At 63.7% G+C, this 22,374-nt stretch overlaps 3 protein-coding genes across 6 annotated transcripts; all 3 read left to right on the top strand.

Annotated features, from left to right (window-relative positions):
- The first annotated feature begins 3,115 nt into the window (after window positions 1–3,115).
- On the top strand, window positions 3,116–3,941 carry LOC116798759 (pro-neuropeptide Y-like). The gene is made up of 3 exons (XM_032711370.1): window positions 3,116–3,451; window positions 3,650–3,721; window positions 3,879–3,941. The coding sequence occupies exons 1-3, from the start codon at window positions 3,210–3,212 to the stop codon at window positions 3,901–3,903; spliced, it is 339 nt and encodes a 112-aa protein (XP_032567261.1). The 5' UTR covers window positions 3,116–3,209; the 3' UTR covers window positions 3,904–3,941.
- A 3,126-nt stretch (window positions 3,942–7,067) lies between these two features.
- On the top strand, window positions 7,068–8,250 carry LOC116798874 (pancreatic hormone-like). The gene is made up of 3 exons (XM_032711558.1): window positions 7,068–7,243; window positions 7,678–7,749; window positions 8,148–8,250. Exons 1-2 carry the CDS (start codon window positions 7,068–7,070, stop codon window positions 7,739–7,741), a joined length of 240 nt encoding a protein of 79 aa, XP_032567449.1. The 3' UTR covers window positions 7,742–7,749; window positions 8,148–8,250.
- Window positions 8,251–8,651: 401 nt separating this feature from the next.
- On the top strand, window positions 8,652–20,906 carry MPP2 (membrane palmitoylated protein 2). 4 transcript variants are annotated; one of them, XM_032711523.1, is made up of 12 exons: window positions 8,652–8,707; window positions 10,465–10,583; window positions 12,126–12,284; window positions 12,754–12,903; window positions 13,412–13,639; window positions 14,981–15,112; window positions 15,825–15,930; window positions 16,594–16,662; window positions 16,785–16,946; window positions 17,828–18,030; window positions 18,628–18,756; window positions 19,777–20,906. In XM_032711523.1, exons 1-12 carry the CDS (start codon window positions 8,677–8,679, stop codon window positions 19,951–19,953), a joined length of 1,665 nt encoding a protein of 554 aa, XP_032567414.1. In that variant the 5' UTR covers window positions 8,652–8,676; the 3' UTR covers window positions 19,954–20,906. The 4 variants fall into 4 exon arrangements, with proteins under 4 accessions (XP_032567414.1, XP_032567415.1, XP_032567418.1 ...); XM_032711524.1 differs by lacking the exon at window positions 8,652–8,707 and adding an exon at window positions 9,094–9,206; XM_032711527.1 differs by lacking the exon at window positions 8,652–8,707 and adding an exon at window positions 9,098–9,214 and having other exon boundaries at window positions 19,777–19,953.
- Window positions 20,907–22,374: the final 1,468 nt, after the last annotated feature.

Genomic DNA, 22,374 nt, shown 5'->3' with positions numbered 1-22,374 from the left:
TCCCCACGGGCTGTGTCCTCGCTGCCCCCATCCTGTCACCTGGCTGGGCAGATGTCCGTCCCCCCCTGCCCCCTCCGGAAAAGCAAACAGGGCTGATAAGGGGCTTCCTCCGGGGTGGGGGGTGAGCGGGGGCCCCCTAATGCGCCTCCGGCGGAACCGGGGCCATAAAGCGCGGGGAAGCGGCAGAGCCCTGTTTGCTCGGGGTGGGGGGGCACTGGGGCTCCTCATCCTCCCGGGACCCCCCCCCCGGGACTGCAGCCACGCACCTTCACCCCCAGACCCTCCTCATCCTCCTCAATGCCCAGTGGAGAGATGGGGGGACCCCCCTGCCCTGTCCCCTTCGGGGTCCCACCTCTGCTGAGGGAGCCCCTCCACCACCTCTGTGTCCACCCCCTCCCGCTGTCAGAGCCATCCTGTGACCTTTGGAAAATGGCTGTTTACCGTCACTCGGAATAAATGGGGCAGAAAGTCCTCGTGTCCCTTCCCCGACCCCCCCCCCTCCCCGGGGGGCTGGGGGCCACCCGCACCCCGATATCTCCCCCGGCCGCGGCTCGGGGACGTCTGTGACACAACGCGGTGACATTGCCGGTGTGGTGGGGGTCGGTGGGGCTGTGGGGGTGGTGTGTGTCCTCCCCGAACGCCAGGATGGCTGAGACCCTTCCCTCGGGGCTCTCGTCTGCTGGGCAGATGCAGCCCCGCTGCCTCAGTTTCTCTGCACACGTGTCAGGACGCTGCGGGAGGTCCGGAGCCCCCTCAATCCAATCAGCCCCGCATCGACCGCGGGGACGTGAAAGGTGCCGGCCTGGGGGGGCTGCGGGGGCTGGGGGGGCTCAGCTCCCCCCCTCACCCCAGGCTGCCGTAAGCCCGGCACCGTCCGCCCGGGGCAGCGTGGACCCCCCACCCGTGTCCCCGCACACTGGCGCGTGTCACACCGCGGCCACGCCACGGGGGCGACCTCCCCCCGGGGCTGGGGACCCCCCCGGCGCTGGGACCCCCGCGGTGGACTGCCATCAGCCGTGTCCCCTCCGGCCGGGACTGGCACCCCGCGGGGTCCCGTGTGCCATGTCCCCTCCAGCCGGGCTGGTGGCGCCCCGCAGGGTCCTCGCTTAACCATGTCCCCACCATGCGGAACGGTGGCACCCCGCGGGGTCCCCAGGAGCTTTGTCACCTCCAACCGGAGCAGTGGCGCGACACCGAGCCGTGGTGCACACAAGCCGTGTCCCCTCTATCTGGGCCGGTGTCACCCCGCAGTATCCCCTGCGGAGACGATCCGTGTCCCTTCTATCCCACCGGCTGGAGATGTGGCTGCATCTGGCTGGGACCATCCCGACGTTTTTGGGGACCCCCTTCTACCACCTCTCCCCATCCCAGCACCCACAGGGTGGCTTTGGTTGTCTCTGCCCGGTGGGCACCTTCCCACCGGGTCCCTCCGTGCCTCAGTTTCCCCAGGAGCCGGTGATTGCTCCTTAATGGCAAATCCATACCGGATTAGTGTTCCCGGTGCTGGAGGCTGGAAAGGGCACCTCATCCGTCCTGGGGGTGGTGACAGCAATCGATGGCGGTGGCGAGGACTGCGGTGACAACGACTGTGGTGACGGGGGCTGCGGTGACAGGGACTTCGTGCCCCGTCTGGGGAAACTGAGGCAGCCGAGGCTTTGGGCTGGGACTGTCCCCTGCGCTGTCCCCCATGGGCGGCTTTTGCCAGGGCCGTGGGTGATGTCCCATGTGCTATGTCGTGGCTGTACCGTGTTTGTGTCCCTGGGTGTGGCTGATGTTCCTGTGTCACACTGTCACATCCCGAGACTGTCTTGGGGGCAGATGTGTGTGCCGTGGCTGTGTGTGACATATGTGTCCCTGTGCCATGGCTGTGTCACTTTTGTGCCCAGTTGCTGTAGCTGTATGTCACATTTATGTCCGTGTGCCATGTTCATGTGCCAGGCCTGCCTGTCGTGTCTGTGTTCATGTGCCACGCTTGCATGTCACCTCTGTGTTCATGTCCTATGCCATGGTTGTGTCACATCTGTGTCCATGTCCCGTGTCCTTGTGCCATGGCTGCCTGTCACTTCTGTGTCCTTATGATATATTCAAGAGCCCTGGCTACGTCACATCCATGTCTGTGTCCCATGCCCATGTGCCAAAGTTGTATGTCACATCCGTGCCATGGCTGCACGTGACATGTGTGCCTGTGTGCCATGGCAGCCTGTCACACCTGTGTCCACGCACCATGACTGTGTGTCACATCTGTGTCTGTGTCCCGTGTCCTTGTGCCATGGCTGCCTGTCACCTCTGTGCCTGTGTGCCCCGGCTGCATGTCACACCTGTACCTGTGTGCCATGTTTATGTGCCCTGGTGACATGTCCCATCTGCATCCGTGTCCTGCGCCCATCTGGCATTGCCACATCTGTGTCCTCTGGCTGCACTCGTGTCCCCATGTTCCCATATCCCTGTGTCCCATCTATGCCCCCCATGCTCTGTCCTCCCCAACCCCTCGGGGTCCCAGGCTGGGGTGCTCTGCCAAGGGATGGTGACAAGGTGCTGGCCGGGGGTGGTAGCAGGGGGGGGTCGCCGGGGTCCTGCGTGCCCATGGGTTGGTCACGCATGAGGGAGGAGCCAGGAGCCCCCTCCGAGGCTATAAAACCCCAGGCGGGTCAGGGAGCTGCCGTGTCCCTGGCACTGTCACCCCCCTGCCAGGCCCTGCCTGTCACCTCTGCCTCTGCCATCGTGAGTGCGGGGACAGGACTGAGGTCCTGGGGGGTTCCTGAGGGGAGGCTGGGATCCCGGGGAGGGAGAATCACCCCCCTGCCTTGGGGACATGTGGTGTCCCTTATGCGGAGGTGTCCCTTGGGGTGGACGTGGGCCTCTGGGGTCCTTTTGGGTGGGACAGCCCCTTTGGGACACTGGGGGGGGGGGTCTCTGGGACATGGGAGGGTCCCTGGAGGGAAGCAGTCTCTTGAGTGGGGCTGGAGTCCCAGGTGGTGGAGGGACACATCCCTTTGGGGGACAGGGGGGCGTCCTGGGGGTGTGACATTCCCACAGGGGTTGGGATCCTTGGGGGTGAGATACCTGGGGGGAATGGGGGTTTGGTGGGCGACAGAGCAGGGTTGGGGGTACCCAAAGGTGATGGGGATAGCTGAGGGTGATGGAGGTGACCTATAGAGGATACCTGGCAGTGACAGGGGTACCCCAAGGTGACAGGGTACGTGGGGGCGATGGAGGTGACCCACACGAAGCCGCAGCCGCCCCTCGCTCCCGTGTCCCCGCAGATGGTGCTATCCCCGCGGCCGTGGCACGCGCTGGTGGCCGTGTCGCTCTGCGCCCTGCTGTGCTTGGCCGCGCTGGCGGCCGCGTACCCCGCCAAGCCCGAGAGCCCCGGGGACGACGCGTCCCCCGAGGAGATGGCCCGGTACTTCTCGGCCCTTCGCCACTACATCAACCTGGTCACGCGGCAGAGGTGAGCGCGAGTGACCCTGAACGCGTGTGGGCGAACCCCGCGGTGCTCGTGCGAGCCCCTTTGCACGCGCGAGTCTCCATTTTCACGCCCGTGCCCGTCCTTGTGCGCCCCCAGGGGCTCCGGCGGTTCCTCCTTTGCACACTCGTGCACACCCCCGTGGGGTCCCCGTTGCACACGCGTGTGCCCCGTGTCCCGCAGGTACGGCAAACGCGCCAGCCCCGACGCCGCGGTGACGGAACTGCTCCTGGGGGCCGGCAGTGACAGGTCAAGGTGAGTCTCCCCGTCCCTGTCCCCACCGACCCGCGCACAGGGACAAAGGGTTGCACCGGCCCCCACACCCCGGGGTGGGGGTCCCGGGGTTGTTTGGGGTCCCAGGGGGATTTGGGGGTCTCGTTCCCTCTTTTCTCACATCAGCTCTTCCCGGCAGATACGACGACGACTCCGCATGGTGACGGCACCCCCCTCCAGTCCCTCTGTCCCCCAAACCCTCACCATCTCTCCACGTCTCCCCAGGGGACCCAGGGCCAGTGCGGGACCCCCCTCTGGAGGGTCGGGAACCCCCAGATCCCGGCCCGGGGGCGTCCCGCTGTCGGGGGGGGCCCCGACCCCATCCCCTCCCCACCGCTGTCGGGGGGGGTCCCGCGTGGTCCCTGCACGTCCCCGCAGCGGCAATAAAGACACGATCGTGGGCACTGCCGGGTTTGCGCTGTGTGTGTGGGGGGGCGCCAGGGGAATACAGGGGTACAAGGGAGATGGAGAGGTGCAGGGGAGGATAAAGGGATGCAGGGAGGATGCAGAGGGAATGGAGGAGTGCAGGAGGGATGTAGGGGTGCAAGTGGGATGAAGGGGAGGAGGGGAGTGAAGAGGGGATGGAGAGGGGAGGGGATGGAGGGGCACAGGTGGGATGGAAGGTGTGCAGGAAGGATGAAGGGGGGGATGCACGAGGGATTCAGGGGTGCAGGGAAGGATGGAGGGATGCTGGGGGGGGATGCAGTAGGGCTGGAGGGGTGCAGGGGAGGATGGAGGGCAGAGGGAGGGCTGGAGGGGTAGAGGGGTATAGGAGGGAAGCGGGAGGAATTGAAGGGTGCAGGGGATATGGACGGGTGCAGGGAGGATGCAGGAGATATGGAGGGGTGCAGGAGGAATGGAGGGGTGCAGGGGGGATGGAGGGGTGCAGGGAGGATGCAGGAAGGATGGAGGGGCGCAGGGGGGATGGAGGAACTGAGGCCAGGTGGAAGGAACAAGGGACAGGACATCCTTGGGTGCAGGGACGGGGGGTGGAGGGGTGGGTAGAGATGGGGGGTGGGAGGGTTGAAACGGGGAAGTGAATGGAGGAGTGGAAGGGGGTGAGGGGTGGGGGCTTGTGGGAGAGGGGTGGGGAGGGAGAGGTGGAAGTGGGGTACACTGGGGCACACTGGGGTTGGATACTGGGGTGCACTGGGTGTGGGGTAAGGTGGGGGCAGTTCTGGGGGATACACTGTCGATGGTGTTGGGGTGCATGGGGAAACTGGGTCCCCTGAGGCCGAGTGTGGGGCTGCAAAAGGTGGGGGGTGTTCTGGATGTGGGGGTGTGCTGGGAGGGCTGTGATGATGCTGGAGCTCATGGGCCACAGGGGGACACTAGTGGTGGGTGCTGGGGTGGAGGTATGGGGTGTGCTGGGTGTGGGGTGTGCTGGGTATGAGGTGCACTGGGTCCTGGGGTGCACTGGGTCCTGGGGTGTGCTGGGTGTGGAGTGCGCTGGGTGTGGGGTGCGCTGGGTGTAGGGTGCACCAGCAGTGGGTGCAGAGGTGCACTGGCTGTAGGAGGAACTGGGTGTGGGGTGTACTGGGTGTGGGGTGCACTGGGTGTTGGGGTGTACTGGTAGTGGTGCTGGGGTGTATGGGGGTACTGGGGTGCACTGGGTGTGGGGTGCATGGGCAGTGGGTGCTGACACCCATCGTGGGGTCCCCCTGCACAGGGACTGTGGCCATCGGGGCTGTGCTGGGGGTGGGGTTTCCCCGTCCCTCTGACCCCCCACCCAGCCATGGTGGGAGCAGGGGGACAGCCACGTCCTCAGACATGGCCTCAGTGGGGGGTGGTTGTGTCTCCCCCACCCCTATGCCTCTATCCCTCTGTCTTTCTATCCCATCCCTCACCCCAGCATTGCCCACCTCACCCCCTTGGCCCTCCCACCCCCCTGTCCATCTGTCTGTCCCTCCAATGTCTCCCTGTCCCACTCCCCATCCATCTCTCCACCCCTCCCACTACCTCCCACCCTTGTACCCCACCAGACGCCCTGGCTGTCCCCTCCTAAATCCCTCTGTCCCCACAACTGTCCCTCTGTCCATCCCTGATGCCGGAAACCCATGTCCATATCCTGTCCCCCCCACAGAAGCCCCCCCAGCCCAGGGTCAAACATTAACCAGTGTTGTGCAGGGGCCACCTGTCCCTGTCACCCCCCACGATGGCCCCTGTCCCCCCCAGCCAAATGGGCACCTGGCCACAGGTACTGCGTGGCAGGGTGACATCAGGGGGGACAGGGGGATATAAGGACCTGCACGGCAGTGGCAGCAGTGGCAGCGAGGAACCAGGGTGTCAGGTGCGTCCCCTCATCCCGCCGTGTCCCCTTGTCCCGCTGTGTCCCTGTGTCCCCACCCGTGGAAGCAGGTGAGTGGGGCCGGAGGGCTGTGGGAAGGTGGGGGTGCAGACGTGAGCAGCGGGTGGGTGTGTGATCAGTAGGGTGTGTAAGGGGCTGGAACGTGTGGAGGTGTGAAACGGGTGTGCACGCCCTTGTGCAAGGCCAGGAGTGGGGGTGAGTGTGTGGGGGTGGGACACGGGGTGGGCATGGGAGTCTGCAGGTGTGTTTATGTGGGAGTGTGTGCGTGTGTGTGTGCGTGCACATGTGTGTGTGTGCGCACGTGTGTATGTGCTTGAGTGTTCACACATGTATGCACATGTGAGTGAGTACATGAAGTGTGCAGGTGTGTGCGTGTGCACGCTGAGGCAGGCATGCCCTGACCTGTGTGATGCAGGAGGGGTGGTCTGTGTGGGTGCATGGAGCAGAGATGGGCGTGTGTGAGTGTGCAAGGGCGGTGCATGCTCTGATATGTGCATGTGCATGTGTGTGCAGCCAGGAAGTGTGCACAAGTGTATACGCGTGTATGTGTGCAGCTGGGTGGTGTGCATGTGTGTGTGCATGTGTGTGTGCATGTGTGTGTGCATGTGTGTGCAGCCAGTGCTGTGCCCGTATGCGTGCAGCTGGGTGGTGTGCATGTGTGTGTGCATGCGTGTGTACATGTGTGTGTGCATGTGTGTGCAGCCAGTGCTGTGCCCGTATGTGTGCAGCTGGCTGGCGCACACACACATGTGCATGTGTGTGTCTGTGTGCATGTGTGTGCAGCCAGGTGACGTGCTCGTGTGTGTGTGTGCTGTGCACTGTCCACGTGTGTGTGCAAGCACACAGTGCTGTCCACAGCCACGTGTGTGCTGTGTGCTGAGCACACAATGCTGTGTTTGCACATATGTGCATGCCACGTGCTGTGCACACACGTGTGTGACACACAGTGCTGTGTTCACAGTGTTGTGTGATCCGTGTGCCGTGCACACACGTGTGCTCACAGCTGCCCTGTCCCCAGCCATGTCTCCCCGCTGGCCGCCGTTGCTGCTGGTGGCCTGTGCGCTGGCGCTGCTGCCGCTGCGGCCCCGCGCGGCCCCGGCCCAGCCCACCTACCCCGGCGACGACGCGCCCGTCGAGGACCTGCTGCGCTTCTACAATGATCTGCAGCAGTATCTGAACGTCGTGACACGCCCCCGGTGAGCAGGGCCCGCCTGTCGCGATACGCTCCCAGTCGCAACACCCTCCCTGCTGGGACGCGCTTTGTGTCGTGACACGTTCCCCGTCGTGACACACTTCCCTCTGCGACACACTCGCCATTGCAACACGGTGTGCTACCCATTGCAACAGGCTCCCCGCTGCGACACTATCCCCGTCATGACACGCTCCCTATGTGACACACTCCCCGTTGCCACACACTCCCCATCACAACACGCTCCCCATCGTGCCAAAGCTCCTCATCACAACGTGCTCCCTCCCCGTCGTGACTCCCTCCCCGTCACAACACACTCCCCATCATGACACAGTCCCTGTCACGACACAGTCCCTATTGCGACACGCTCCCCATAGTGCCCCCCCCATCACGGCGTGCCCCCCCCGCTGCCCCTGTAACGTGCCCCCCCCCCCGTTCCAGGTATGGGAAGCGGGCGGGCGGGCGCGTCCTGGGCGAGGAGCCCTTTGGTGCTGCGGGGTGCTGAGTCCCCAGGTAAGGGGGGACAGAGGGGCAGCGGGGTGGGGGGACCCTCCCCCAGTGCCACCCGTGCCTCAGTTTCCCCAATGGGTGTCATCCTGGGGGTAGAAGGAAGAACCCTGGGGTGGGGGGCACAGGGCTGGGGGGATTCAGGGGGTCTCTGCGGTGTGGGCGAGGTGGGGGACACGGGGCCAGGGGGATCTTTTGGGGGGCCTGCAGGATAGGGGACATGGATCCAGGGACATCGAGGGGGCCCTTGGGGAACACAGGACAAGGGTGATATGGGGGTCCTTGCAGGGTGTTGAGTTGGGAGACATGGGGCTGGGGGGATCCGGGGGGGCCTTGCAGGGCGGGGGACATAGGGCTGAGGGGCCCCCCAGGGTCTCAGGGTGCTGACCCCCCTCTCATTGCAGGAACACTGCTGGGGCCGAGCGGGTGAAGAGGAGCCCGGGGAGTGCGGCCCCTGCCCCTCCACCGCACCATCGGCCCCCCAGAGCTGACCCCGCAGGGTCGGGACAGACCCCCCAGCAATAAACCCCCCTGCAGCCACCGCCTGTCCTGCCTCTGCCTGCTGGGGGACACTGAGGGGAGACTGGGAGGGGCTGGGTGTGCCTGGGACACTGTGAGTGCTGGGGACGCTGGGGATGCTGGGAACACTGAAGACATTGGGGCACTGGCACTGGGATCGCTGGGAACACTGGGGACATTGTGGGTGCTGGGGATGCTGGGGACAAAGAGGATGCTGGTGGCACTGGGGGTGCTGGGGATGTGGGACACTGGGCCTGGAGACGCTGGACGTGTTGGGATGCTGACTGTGCTGGGGACACTGTGGACATTGGGGGTGCTGGCACTGGGGACACGCCTCCGCGGCCGTCCCTCTGCCCGTCCCCGTCCCGTCGGTGCCAGTCACTCGTGTCCCGCCGCGCCCGCAGCTCCGCCGCGATGCCGGCGGCCATCCCCGCCTCGGTCACGGGTAAGTGTGCCCCACCCGGCGCTTGCACACGCACACACGGGGGCACACGTGTGTGCAATAACACGCCCCCGTGCACGTGTGCAGGGGCAGCTGCGGGTGGGGGGGCCGTGCTGGGACCACAGGGTGCGTGTGCTGTGGGGCACAGGATGGGCACACGCGTGTGCACGGGGCACGCCCAGGCTTGGGCGATTGTGCAAGAGCGTGGGGGTCACTCCTGCAGGGGTTGGCACTGCGGGAGGGGGATGGGCTCTGCGCGAGTGGGCTCCTGCGTGTGCGTGGTTGCGTGTGCGGGTGCGTGTGCGGGTGAGTGTGCAGGTGAGTGTGCACACGAGCGCGGTGCGGCCCCTTTAAATCCGCGCTCCCACCTCCCCACCCCCACTCCCCGCCCCGTTAAAGGGGCCGAGCCCCCGCTGTCCCCCCTCCCCACGCCGCGGGGGACGCTGCGGGGGGGCTCCCACGCGTGAGCGGGTGTGCAAGACACTCGGGTGTGCAAGGACGGGTGAGCGGGTACGGGGGAGGTTGCGCACGGGCAGGGGGAAGCACGGGGGGCCCACGCGGAGTTTGCACGCGAGCGTGAGCGCGCGTGGGGGCGCGCGTGGGCGTGCACGGTGGGGTGCGCGTGTCAGCGCGAGTGCGCGCACACGCGTGTGCGCTGAACGAGCGCGCAGCGGGGGCCCGCACGGGCGTGTGAGCGCGCACAGGGGGCGTTTGCACGCGTGGGTGCACACGCGTGAGGTGCGCGTGCACGAGCCGTGCCCGCGCGTGTGAGCGCACGCCCGCGCCCACGCCGCCGGGTGCGCAAAAGGCGGCCGGACCGTGCTCAGTGCACACGCGTGTGCAAGGCGACGAGGATGTGGGAAGGGGAGCGGGGCCGGCGCGGGTGGGGGCCCCACGCGGGGCCGGGGAGTTGCGGGGGGGGGGGCGGCGGTACCCGGATCTGGGGCGGGGGAGCCCGGCCCCGCAGCCATGAGCCGCCCCGGCCGAGGGTCCCCGCCGCCCACCTCGGCCCCCGCCCGCGACCCCCCGGGACCCCCAGGTACGGGAGGGGGCTGGGGAGAGCGGGAGGTGATGCCACGCGGGGTGGTGATGCCATTCGGGCGGGGTGGCGTGGGGATGGGGCGGTTGGGATGGGGTGGGGGATGAGGTGGGTGCAGGGAGATGGGGATGGCGGGGGGTTTCTCGAGTGGCCCCCCCAGAGGTGTGGGGGGGCTGATGGATGAGCCCCCCACCGCCCCCCCGGTTGCTTCGCGATCGTCCCCCGCCATTGCAGCGCAGCCGCGCAGCCGCTCCCGCCCCCGCGGCCCCGGATGCGCACCCCCCCATCGCAACCCCCCTTCCCATTCCGTCGTACCCCCAGCTGCATCACCCCCCGTCGCAACCCCTCATTCCATTGCCACCCAATTGCATCAACGCCCCAACTGCATCAAGCTCCCCCTCTCCCCTCCCCAATTGCATTCCCCTCTGGGAGGCGTTTTACTTTGGGGGGCTCATCCGTTTGTCCCTCCTGCTGGACGAGGAAGGGGGATTTCCCTGCTCCCATACGACCCTCGCACGGTGCCCACAATGGGGAGGGGGCCTGGGGCGAGCGGGACAGGAATGGGGGGGTGGGCGAACGAGCATCCCCGACTGCACTTGACTTTTACCCACGTTGCTGCTCTCTCCCTCCTCTCCGTGTCCCCCCATGTGTGTCCCCCGTGTCCCCACCGTGTCCCCGTGGATGTCCCCCACTCCGTACGTCCCCCGTCTGCCCCCCCCAGCCATGCAGCAGGTCCTGGACAACCTGATGGGGCTCCCGGGATCCCCGGGGGTGGCCGACCTTGACCTCATCTTCCTGCGGGGCATCATGGAGAGCCCCATCGTCCGCTCCCTGGCCAAGGTACCGCGGCACGGGGGGCACCGTGCCTTGCCCCGGGACCCCCAGGCTGTGTGTGGGGTGATCCACATGTGTGTGCATGTGTGTGTCGGCATGTCCACGCGTGCAAGCAGCAGAGGTGTGTGCTGGTATGTGTGTGTGTGCATGCGGGGAGGTATCTGTGCATACTTGCACATGTGTGTGTACACATGCACATGTATGTGTGCTTGTACATGTGTGCGGATGGATGTGTGCGTGCATCAGGAAGGGGTCTGTGCATGTTTGCACACGCATGGGTACACCTCCACACGTATTTGTGCTTGCACATGCATGTGGATGGATCCTTGCACATGTGTGTGCATGCATGCGTGTGCACTCGCACGTGTGTGCATGCATGGATCTGTGCTTGCACATGTGTGTGCATATGTAGGTGTGTGCTCATATGTGTGTGCGTACACCTGCACAGGTATGTGTGCTTGTACATGCATGTGGGTGAGCACTTGCACATGGGTGGGCACTTGCACATATGTGTGCATAACTGGATGTGTGCTCACAAGTGTGTGTGTGCAGGGAGCTGTCTGTGTGTTTGCGCACACATGTGTACATGTGCACATGTACGTGTGCTTGTACATGCGTGTGGGAGCACTTACACATGTGTGGCTGCAGGAAGGTGTGCTTGTTTACACATATGTGTACATGTGCACATGTACGTGTGCTTGTACATGTGTGTGCACAGAGGGAGGTGTCCATGCGTGTTTGCACATGCGTGTGCAAGTCCACATCTGTGCATGCGTGTCCATACGTGTAGATTTGTGCTTGCATGTGTGTGTGCCTGCAGGGATGTGCCCTTACATGTGTGTGTCTAATCCCCCCCCCCAAGGCCCCGGGAGTCCCTAACCCCCTGTTCTTGCCTCGTGTCACAAACTCCCCTGGCCCTGGGGGTCCCCAACTCCCCAGGGGTCCCTGTGTCCCTACCCCCCCCCCAGGGACCTCCAATCCCTGAGGGTCCTGAACCCCCCTGGCCCCCGCTCCAGCCCCCCCGGGGGTCCCTAATCCCTCTGGTCCCCAACTCCCCCGGGGGTTCCTAAACCTCTTGGCCCTTCCAGGTGTCCCTAATCCATCCTTCCCCCAAGGAATCCCTAATCCCCTCTGTCCCAGGAATCCCTAACCCCTCCCAGGGATCCCTAACACCCTGTCCCCTCCCGGGGGTTCCTGTCTCCCGGGGGGGGGGGTCCCTAACCTCCCGACCCCAGGGGGACTGTGTTCCCCCCGGGGGTCCCTAAACATCCTGTGCCCTCCAAGGGTCCCTAATCCTCCCTGCTCCGGGGGGTCCCTAACACCCTGTCCACCCGTAGAAGACCCTGTGCCCTCTCGAGGGTCTCTAAAATTTCCCCTGGTGTTCCGTAAGCTCCTGAGACTCTGGGGGTCCCTAATCCCCCAAGCCCCTGGGACTCCCTAACCCCTCCGAGATTTCCCAACCTCCCTGATCCCCTGGGAGTCCCTAACCCCCTGGGCGTTCCCTAACCCCCCTGCCACCTCCGGGGTTCTCCCCGCGGTGCCCCCCAGGCGCACGAGCGGCTGGAGGAGCGGAAGCTGGAGGCGGTTCGCGGGGACAACCTGGCGCTGGTGCAGGAGATCCTGCGGGACATCGGGCGGCTGGCGCGGCCCGACGGGCAGGGGGCGGCTGCCGAGCTGGCCCGGATCCTGCGGGAACCGCACTTCCAGGTGCGCGGGACACGCGTGGGACACTTCTGTGCTGGGGGGTGTGGGACAAGTGTGTGCTGGGGATGTGACACAGGTGGGATTCCCCTCCTGTGCTAGATCCCCCTCCTGTCCTGTGTGACACGTGTGTGTGCTGGGGGAGTGTGACAACACGTGCACCAGGTGTGTAGTACACAGGTGTGACCCCCCCTCCTGTACCAGAGGTGTGGAACGCTCTGAGTGCTGGGGGTGTGACACGTGTGTGCCCGGGGGTGTGACACATATGTGTGTGACACATACATGTGTCAGGTGTGTGGGACACACGTGGGACCCCTCCTGTGCCAGGGGTGTGGGACACTCTAAGTGCTGGGGGGTGTGACACAGGTGTGACCCCCTCCTGTGCCGGGGGTGTGTGACATGTGTGTGCTGGGGTGTGTGACACGTGTGCCAGGTGTGTGGGACACAGCTGTGACCCCTCTCCTGTGTGTCTCAGTCGCTGCTGGAGACCCACGACTCGGTGGCTGCTAAGAGCTATGACCCCCCCCCAAGCAGCCCTGGCCCAGAGCCCCCCCTGGGGTCCCAGCCCGTGCCCCCCGACGCCGTGCGCATGGTGGGCATCCGCAAGGCAGCCGGGGAGAACCTGGTGAGCCCAGCTGAGGGGGCTGGGGAGTCCTGGGGGCATTGGGGGGTGCTGGGACATTTTGGGGTGCTGAGGGTGCTACGGGGTGCTGGGGTACTGGGGGGTGCTGTGGGGTGTTGGGGCAATGCAGGGTGTGGGGATATTGGGGGCATTTTGGGGTGCTGGGGACATTGTGGGGTATTGGGGACGTTGCTGGGATGCTGGGGGCATTGCAGAGCACTGAGGGTCATTTTGGGCTGCTTGGGGACATTTTGGGGTTCTTGGAGGTGTTGTGGGGTGCTGAGGACATTGCTGGGATGACTGGGAACATTTTGGAGTGCTGGGGATATTATGGGGTGCTGTGGACATTATGGGGTGCTGGGGATATTATGGGGTGCTGTGGACATTATGGGGTGCTGGGGGTATTTCAGAGTGTTGGGTGCCTTCCGGGGTGACCGGTGGGTGCTGGGTGGGTGTCACAGGGTGCTGTGGTGGGTCCCTGTTGGGGGCTGAGTGGGGCTGTGCCCGTCAGGGGGTGACGTTCCGGGTGGAGCGGGGGGAGCTGGTGATCGCCCGCATCCTGCACGGGGGGATGGTGGCGCAGCAGGGGCTGCTGCACGTGGGGGACGTGATCCGTGAGGTGAACGGGCGTGAGGTGGGCAGCGACCCGCGGGCACTGCAGGACAGCCTGCGCCACGCCAGCGGCAGTGTCGTCCTCAAGATCCTGCCCAGCTACCAGGAGCCTCACCCGCCCCGCCAGGTACTGCCCCTGCATCCTGCCCTGCGTCCCACCCTGTATCCCACCCCGCATCCGACCCTGCATCCAACCCTTCATCCCACCCCACATCCTGCCCTGCATCCTACCCCACCAGGTACTGCATCCCACCTCGCATCCCACCTCGCATCCTTCCCTGTCTGGTACCATCCCTGCATCCCGCCTACATCCTGCCCAGTGTCCAACCCTGCATCCAGCCCTGCCAGGTAGTGCCCTACCATCCTGCTCCACATCCTGCCCCACATCCCGCCCTGCATCCCACCCTGGCAGGTGTCACCCCTGCATCCCACCCTGCATCCCGCACTCAGCACCCTGCCCACAACTCCCCCTGCCCTGTGGCCCCTATCTCTGTGTCCCCATCCCCATGTTGTCCCTGTGCTACCCTGCCAGTGTCCCAGTGCCTACGTGCCCCACATCCCCTGTTCCTTTGCCATGTTCCTCATCTCCCCATGTGCCCGCTGAGCCCCATTCCCCCCGTCCCCCTCTCCATGCCCTGTGCCAACGTTCTCTGTGGCTGATGGGACCCCCGTGTCCCCCACCGTGCCCTCTGTGTCTGGCACTGGTGGGCGCCAGGCTGTGGTTGTCCCTGCTCTGTCCCCATCCCTGCCTTCTCCCCGTCCTTACCCTGTCCGCGTGCTTGTCCTGTCCCTGTTGCCCCCATCCCTGGCCAGTCCCTGTCCTTGCCCTGTGCCTGTCCTATCCCCATCCCCGTCCTGTCCCCATCCCTGTCCCTATCCCTGCCCTTGCCCCGTCCCTGTCCCATCCCTGCCCTGTCCCTGCCCTCTCCCCATCCCTGTCCCCACCCAGGGTGCCGGGTGGCAAAGGGTGCCCACCCCGTGCCCCCCCCTCCCCGCCCCGTGCCAGCCACCCCCTGTCTCCATAGGGAGACAAAACAACCCTGTCACCACACCACATCCCCTGGCACCGCGTGTCCCCGCCTGGGCCACCCTCGCGACACCCCTCCGCCGCCAGCGCCATATCCCGTGTGCCAGCACACGCGTGTGTGCGCACACACGTCCCCGCACACACATGTGTGTCCTGGCGGGGGCGGCGCTGGCAGCGCTGGGCACATGCGTGTGCCTGTGTGTGGCCGTGGGGCTGTGCCTGGGGGTCGCCGTGGGGGTCCTGTGGGGCGCGGCAGCAGCGGCCGGGACCCTCTGCATGTGCGCAGGGGCCGCACGGGCCTGGCTGCACCGGGCACGGGGGGGGCACCGCGGCACAGGGGGCACCTAGGGGGGCACACGGGTGTCCCTGCTGGGGAAACTGAGGCACAGGACAGCGGAGTGGGGGCCCGGGGTCCCCCCCGCTGACCCCCACGGTCCCCAGGTGTTTGTCAAGTGCCACTTCGACTACGACCCGGCCACCGACAGCCTCATCCCCTGCAAGGAGGCTGGGCTCAAGTTCATGGCCGGGGATCTGCTGCAGATCGTCAACCAGGATGACCCCAACTGGTGGCAGGTCAGGGGGGCCCCCCTGGGGGGTGGTCTGGGGGGGTCGTGGTGCTTTGATCCCCATTTGGGGCTCCCCCTGGCAGCGGGGTCTGTGGAGGTGGGGGGGGGGTTGGGGGTCAGGGGTTCTATGGGAGATCAAGGGGTCCCTGTGGGCTTGAGGGGTACCTGGGAGGATCCCTGGAAGGTGGGGGGTTTGTGAAGCTGGGAGTGTCCCTGGAGCTGGGAAGGGTTCCTGGGAACTGGGAGGCATCCCTGGGAAAAAAGGGGTTTCCTGGGAGCTTGGAGGTGTCCCTGGATTTGGGGAGGGTGCCAAGAAACAGGGCATTCCTAGAACTGGGAGGGAGTAACTGTGGGCCTTAGGGGGTTCCTGGAACTGGGTAGGTCCCTGGATATTGGGGGAGACCCTGGAGTTGGAGGGGTTCCCTGGGGGTCTTGGGGGGTCCCTGGAGATGGGGGAGGTCCTTGGAGTTGAGTGTATGTCCCTGTAGGGATTGAGAGGTCTCTGGGAACTGGGGGTCCCTGGAGCCTGGGGGTGTCCCTGGAGCTCGGGAGGTTCCCTGTGTAGCTTGGGGGAATCCCTGGAGCTGGGGAGTGTTCCTGGGGGATGGTGAGTCCCTGTAGCTGAGAGGGTTCCCTGTGGGGCTGAGGGGGGGGCCCTGTAGCTCAGGAGGGTCCCTGTGGGGTTGAGGGGGTCCCCACATGTGACTCTGTGCCCCCAGGCGTGCCATGTGGAGGGGGGCAGTGCAGGCCTGGTGCCCAGCCAGCTGCTGGAGGAGAAGCGCAAGGCTTTTGTCAAGCGGGATGGGGAGGTGGCCCCCACGTCGGGTATGGGGACCCCAGCCCAGCCTCGGCGGGGGGGACACGGCTCTGGGGGTGGGGGACACGGGGGCACATCCTGGAGGGGGAGCACAGTGGGTCCCCTGAACCCTGTGGCAATGTCCCCATCGTGCCAGGGTGATGTCCCCATGGCACTGCCTCTGTGGCAGGTCCCTGGTTCCTGGGGTGATGTCCCCATGCACTGCCACTGCAGCAGGTCCCCAATTCCTGGGGTGAGGTCTTCAGTTCCCAGGGAGATGTCCCAATGGCACTATCACTGCAGCAGGTCCCCAGTTCCCGAGGTGATGTCTCCAATTCCTGGGGCGATGTCCCCAGTTTACAGGATGATGTCCCCAGTTCCCAGGGTCAAGTCCCTGTGCACTGTCCTTCAGACAGGTCCCCAGTTCTCAGGGTGATGTCTCCGTGGCACATGGCACTGTTCCTGTGGCAAGTCCCCAGTTCGTGGGTGATGTCCCCAGTTCCCAGGGTGACGCCCCCATGGCACTGTCACTGCAGGAAGTCCCCAATTCCCAGGGTGATGTCCCCAGTTCTTAGGGTGATGTCCCGATGGCACTGCCCCTGTGGCATGTCCCAGCTCCCCTTGCACTCTCCCTGTGCCACGGCACTGTCCCTGTCAGTGTCCCCAGCTCAGCTGGCCCCTTGCCGTCGCAGGGGCCCTGTGTGGCAGTCTCAGCGGGAGAAGGAAGAAGAGGATGATGTACCTGACAACAAAGAACGCCGGTGAGTGTCTGATGGCGTTCCCTCAGGGAAAGGGGGGAGCAGCCCCGGGGCTGTGCTCGTGGTGGCACCTCCTGGGGACAGGGTGTCCCCCTGGACGGGTGCCAGCCCTGCCCCTTGCCCAGAGTTTGACCGGCATGAGCTGCTGATCTACGAGGAGGTGGCGCGGATGCCGCCGTTCCGCCGGAAAACGCTGGTGCTGATCGGGGCGCAGGGCGTGGGGCGGCGCAGCCTCAAGAACAAGCTCATCATGTCGGACCAGGCGCGTTACGGCACCACCATCCCCTGTGAGTGGCCCTTGTCCCCGCTGGCAGCGCTGTCCCCATGAGCATCGCTGAGCCCACCGGCATCACCGCCCCTCACCTGCCTCCCTGTCCCCTGCCAGCAGCATCATGCATCACTCCCGTGAGATCGCTGTCCCCTGTGAGCAGCACCATCCTCGTGATCATCCCTGTCCCTTGGGAGCATCCCTATCATCTGTGAGCGTCCCTGTCCCCTTTGACCATCCCTGTCTCCTGCCAACATCGATGTCACCTGCAACCATCCCTGTCCCTTGGGAGCATCCCTGTCCCACTCCAGCATCCCTGTACCTGTGAACATCCCTGTCCCTCAGGACCATTCCTGTCCACTCCGGCATCCCTGTCCCCTGCGACCATTCCTGTCCCTTGTGAGCATCCTGTTCCCTGCCAGCAGCATCATTCCCATGAGCATCACAGTCCCCATGAGCATCACCATCCTCGTGAACATCCCTTCCCCCGTGACCATCCCTGTCCCTTGTGAACATCCCTTCCCCTGCAACCATCTCTGTCCCCCTCCAGCATCCCTGTCCCTTGTGATCATCTCTGTCCACCTCTAGCATCCCTGTCCCCTGTAACCATTCCTGTCCCACTCCAGTATCCCTGTCTCTTGTGACCATCCCTGTCCTCCATGACCATCCCTGTCTCCTGCAACCATGCCTGTCTCCATGACCATCCTTGTCCCCTGATGGCATCCCTGTCCCGACCCCACCAGCATCCCTGTCTCCTGGGGACATCCCTGTCCCCTGCAACCATCCCTGTCCCTTGTGAGCATCCCTGTCCCCTGCGATCATTCCCACACCCTGTGAGCATCCCCGGGATGGGACCCCAGGTGGGTGGGTGTCACTCAGGTGGGTCCCCACTGCCGGCAGACACATCTCGGAAGCCGAAGGAGAGCGAGCGAGATGGGCAGGGATATCGCTTCGTGTCCCGGGGGGAGATGGAGGCCGACATCAAGGCTGGGAGGTACCTGGAGCACGGCGAGTACGAGGGAAACCTGTACGGAACCAGGATCGACTCCATCCGAGCCGTGGTGGAGGCTGGCAAGATGTGCATCCTGGATGTCAACCCCCAGGTAGGGGAGGGGGATAATGACTGTTGTTACCCAACAAGTAACAAAGTGCAGCCGTGGGGGGGGAATTGTTGAGGGGAGATTTAATTAGTGGAATAGATAACAGATGATGGGCAAGCTCTGGGTGATGCCTGTGTGTTCGAAGAACAAATGGAAGGTTTAGGGCCTGACATGGCTCAGTGCTCTTAGAGCTGGGAGAGAAATTTCATGTTGACATCAAATGCAGAATTTATATAAACCACAAAGATGCAGAAACAAGAGGTGAAGAAGAAACAAACACAGATAATTTCCCAGAGACTCTCCCTCCCTGGGAAAAAGTAATAGAATACTGAAAATGGGGACTGATTAGCGTGAGAAATGAGAATTCAATTAGCAATAGAAAATAGAATAATAATTAATGAAGAGAACTGCATAAGCTGATGAACACTAATTCCTTTGTTTGCTAAAATGTATAAATACTTAAAAGTTTTAATAACTGATGTACAGGTTTTGTGGAGCCATCCCCATGTACCTCAATGTTGAATAAACCCTCTAACCTGACAAACTGGGTTAGAGGGTTTATTTCCCAGGATTTTGGTGACTCTGTCTCCTCCCACCCAGGCAGTGAAGGTGCTGAGAACAGCTGAGTTTGTGCCATATGTGGTGTTCATCGAAGCCCCCTGCCCTGAGACCCTGCGGGCCATGAACCGAGCGGCCCTGGAGAGTGGTGTGGCCACCAAACAGCTCACGGTAGGTGTCCTGGGGGTCTGGGGGGCAAACTGAGGGAAGGTAAAACTGAGGCAGGGCTGTGGGGGGCTGAAGGCAGATGGTGAGTGTCCCCCTGCCACCCTGGGGGGCAATGGGGAAACTGAAGTAGGGTTTGAGGGGCTGAAGGTGGATGGTGGGTGTTCCTCTGCCATCCCTGGGGGGCAGTGGGGAAATTAAGGCAGGGTTTGGGGGGCAGGAGGAAGACACACAGCTCATGGTTGGTGTCCCTCTCTGTCCCCAGGGGGGCACACAGGGTCTTGGGGAAACTGAGGCAGGTCTGTGGGGGCAGGAGGTGGGTGGGCAGCGGATGGTGGGTGTCCCCCTGCCATCCTGGGGATGATGGGGAAACTGAGGCAGGTTTAGGGTGCAGGAGGCAGATGCCCAGAGAACAACAGGCATCCCTCTGCCACCCTAGGGGGCAGTGGGAAAACTGAGGCTGGGTTTGGGGGGCACAAAGAGGAGACACAGCTCATAGCGGGTGTCCCCCTCTGTCACAGAGGAGTGATGGGGAAACTGAGGCAGAGTCTGGGGGGCAGGAGGTGGACGGTGGGTGTCCTCCCTCTACCCAGGGGGCATGGAGGGGTGATGGGGAAACTGAGGACATGGTTTGGGGGACAGGAGGAGGACACACAGCTCATGGTTGGTGTCCTTCTGCCACCTTGGGTGTTGTTGGGGAAACTGAAGCAGGGTTTAGGGTGCAGGAGGTGGGTGGGCAGTGGATGGTGGGTGTCACCCTGCCATCCTGGGGAGTGATGGGACAGGGCTGTGGGGGCAGAAGAAGAACATACAGCTCATGATGGGTGTCCCCCCTGCCACCTTGGAGGGCAGTGGGGAAACTGAGGCAGGATTGGGGGGCTGAAGGCAGATGATGGGTGTTCCTCTGCAATACTGGGGGGCAACGGGGAAACTGAGGCAGGGTTGCTGGGGCAAGAGGAGGACAGAGGGTGCTCCTCTGCCATCCCTGTGGGGCAGTGGGGATCCTGAGGCAGTTGTGGGGTGCAGGAGGCAGATGCCCAGCGGACGGTGGAGGAGAGCAGCCGGATCCAACGCGGGTACGGGCACTACTTTGACCTGAGCCTCATCAACGACGACCTGGAGCGAACCTTCGGGAGGCTCCGGGAGGCCATGGACCACCTGCGTGTCCAGCCCCAGTGGGTGCCTGTCACCTGGGTCTACTAGTGACCACCCCACCCCGCGGGGGAGGCCATAAAACCCTCCCCTCAACCCCCCCAGCCCACCCAGGAGGGCTGTGGGGGGTGGAGGGGGGTTGTGCCTCACCCACTGGTGTGATGAGCTTGTGCTCAGCACCGTGGGGGGGTGTGTGTGTGGCTCTCTGTAGAGCCCCCCAACCCAAGCCTGACCCTTCTCTCACCCCTACTCAGCCCCAGATTTGGGGGGGGGAGGCAGAATCAGCCACTGGGGGCCACATGGGGGGGCACAGCCACCCCCCACCATGCCCAGCACCCACACAGCTAATTCACTGCCAAAACCTCACCCCCTCCCCAAATTACCCCAGGGGGTTGTGCCACTTCTCAGATGGGGGACATGGGGAGGACAGGGGTCCCTCCCATTCTTCAGAGCCCCCTGCCTCAGTTTCCCCATGAGGAAGCCCACCCTGTCCCAGATTGGGACCCCCAGGATTGGGGTTGGGGGAGCTGTGGGGTTTTGGGTGGGAGGGTCACACCCAGCTGGAGCCTTAGAAGCTGCTGTGGCCCCAAGTGTCCTGGCCCACCCCTCCACCCCCCCAGGCCACAACCCCCCCGCGGGACCCCCTTTTCCCTTTACCGGGGTGGGAGGTCCCTCTCTGTCCTTTGTGGCCCTCCTCCCCCTCCCCAGGTAGCAATAACCCCTCCCTCCCCCCTCCCCGCTCGGGTTCCTCCCTGTAATAACTCTTAATTAACCCTGTAATTAACCCCATGGGGGGCTGTGGCTCGGGGCTCACTGAGGGTGTCTGGGCTGGGGATGGTGACACATGGGGTGACCCCAAGGGACAGGGACACGGGTAGTGCAGGGTGTGTCCCCATGTCCCTCCTGCCCCATGTCCCACACCTCGCCCCCCTGGCCCCTCCCTGGCCCCCCCTTGCTCCTTTTTGGTACTTTGCTGTGGATTTTATTAAAGGAGAGAAAAATGGTGGGTTCGTCCCTCGTGGTGAATGTGGGGGGCATTGGGAGACCCCCGGGGGGCACTCGGTGTCACCTGTGTCACATGTGTCACCTCTGCCCCTCTCCCACCTGATAGTGATGGTTTTTTATCTGGAAATCCCCATTTTGCACCAGTTTGGGGCTGGAGGGTGTGTGAGTGTGCACATACGTGTGTACACATATGTGTGTTTGCACATGTGTGTGCACACGTTATATTTGGGGTTTGGTGACTGTGGGTGTGTGGTGTGTTCGGTTTGAGGAGATTGTTGAGGGGATGAGGGGAGGGGATGGGGTTTACATAGGGTATACGTGGGTGTGCACACGTGTGTGCGCACACGTGTGTGCGTGTGTCACGGTGCACACACGGGCCCTTCCTTGGTGCTGCCGGGAGAGGTCAGCAGAGCTGCAGGCACAGGGGGAGGGGAAAGGGGAGTGTGGGGGATTGTGTGTGGCTGTGCAAGTGTGTGTGTGTTTGCATAGATGTGTGTGTGCGCGCGTGTGTTTGCACAGGAGTGAGTGTATGCATGGGTGTACATGTATGTGTGCACATGTGTGTTTGCACAGGAGTGAGTGTGTGCATGAGTGCACATGTGTGTGCACATACATGTGTGTGTGCACATGTGTGTTTGCACATACATGTGTGTGTGTCCCCATGTGTGTTTGCACAGGGTAAGTGTGTACGGACATGTGTGTGCACATGTGTGTTTGGACAGTCATGTGTGTGCACGTGTCAGCTCGTGTGTGCACATACATGTCTGTGTGTGTGTGCACAGGGTGACTGTATGTGTGTGTGCACATGTGTGTTTGCACAGGGTCAGTGTGTGCATGGGTGCACGTGTGTGTGTGTTTGCACAGATGTGTGTGTGTGTGTGTGTGTGTGTGTGTCAGCCTGTGTATGTGTGTGCATGTGTGTTTGCACAGACGTGTGTGTGCGTGTCAGCCCATGTGTGTGTACCCGTTACTCTCACAGGTGTTTGTGGGGCGGGTGTTCCCTTGCACAAGGGTGGGTGTGCACACATGTGCACAGCTGCCTGTGTGCACACACACGTGTGTGTGTGTGCAGTGCCCAACACACCAGTGTCCCACACACCTGTGCTCCATGCACACGTGTGTGCACCTCCCACGGGGAGCCACTGGGTGCCATAAGGAACCATAACGTGCCATGGGGTGACATAAGGAACCATAGGGCGCCACAGACTGACATGGAGTGCCATGGCCACGGGGTCACATAAGGAGCCGTAGGGCATCATGGGGTGCCACAGGGTACCATGGGGTGTCATTGTCATGGGGTGCCACAGAGTGCCACAGGGTGCCATGGGGCATCCGAGGGTGCCATTGTGTCCCATAGGGAGCCATAGGATGCCATGGCCAAGGGAACTGTGACCATAGGGTACCAGAGGGTCCCACAGGGAGCTGTGACCATAGGGTGCCATAGGTTGCTGTGGCTATAAGATGCCA

The sequence above is a fragment of the Chiroxiphia lanceolata genome, chromosome 26, assembly GCF_009829145.1.
Source record: "Chiroxiphia lanceolata isolate bChiLan1 chromosome 26, bChiLan1.pri, whole genome shotgun sequence".
NCBI classification, from domain to species: Eukaryota; Metazoa; Chordata; class Aves; order Passeriformes; family Pipridae; genus Chiroxiphia; species Chiroxiphia lanceolata.
This window is presented reverse-complemented; position numbering and strand designations above follow the sequence as displayed.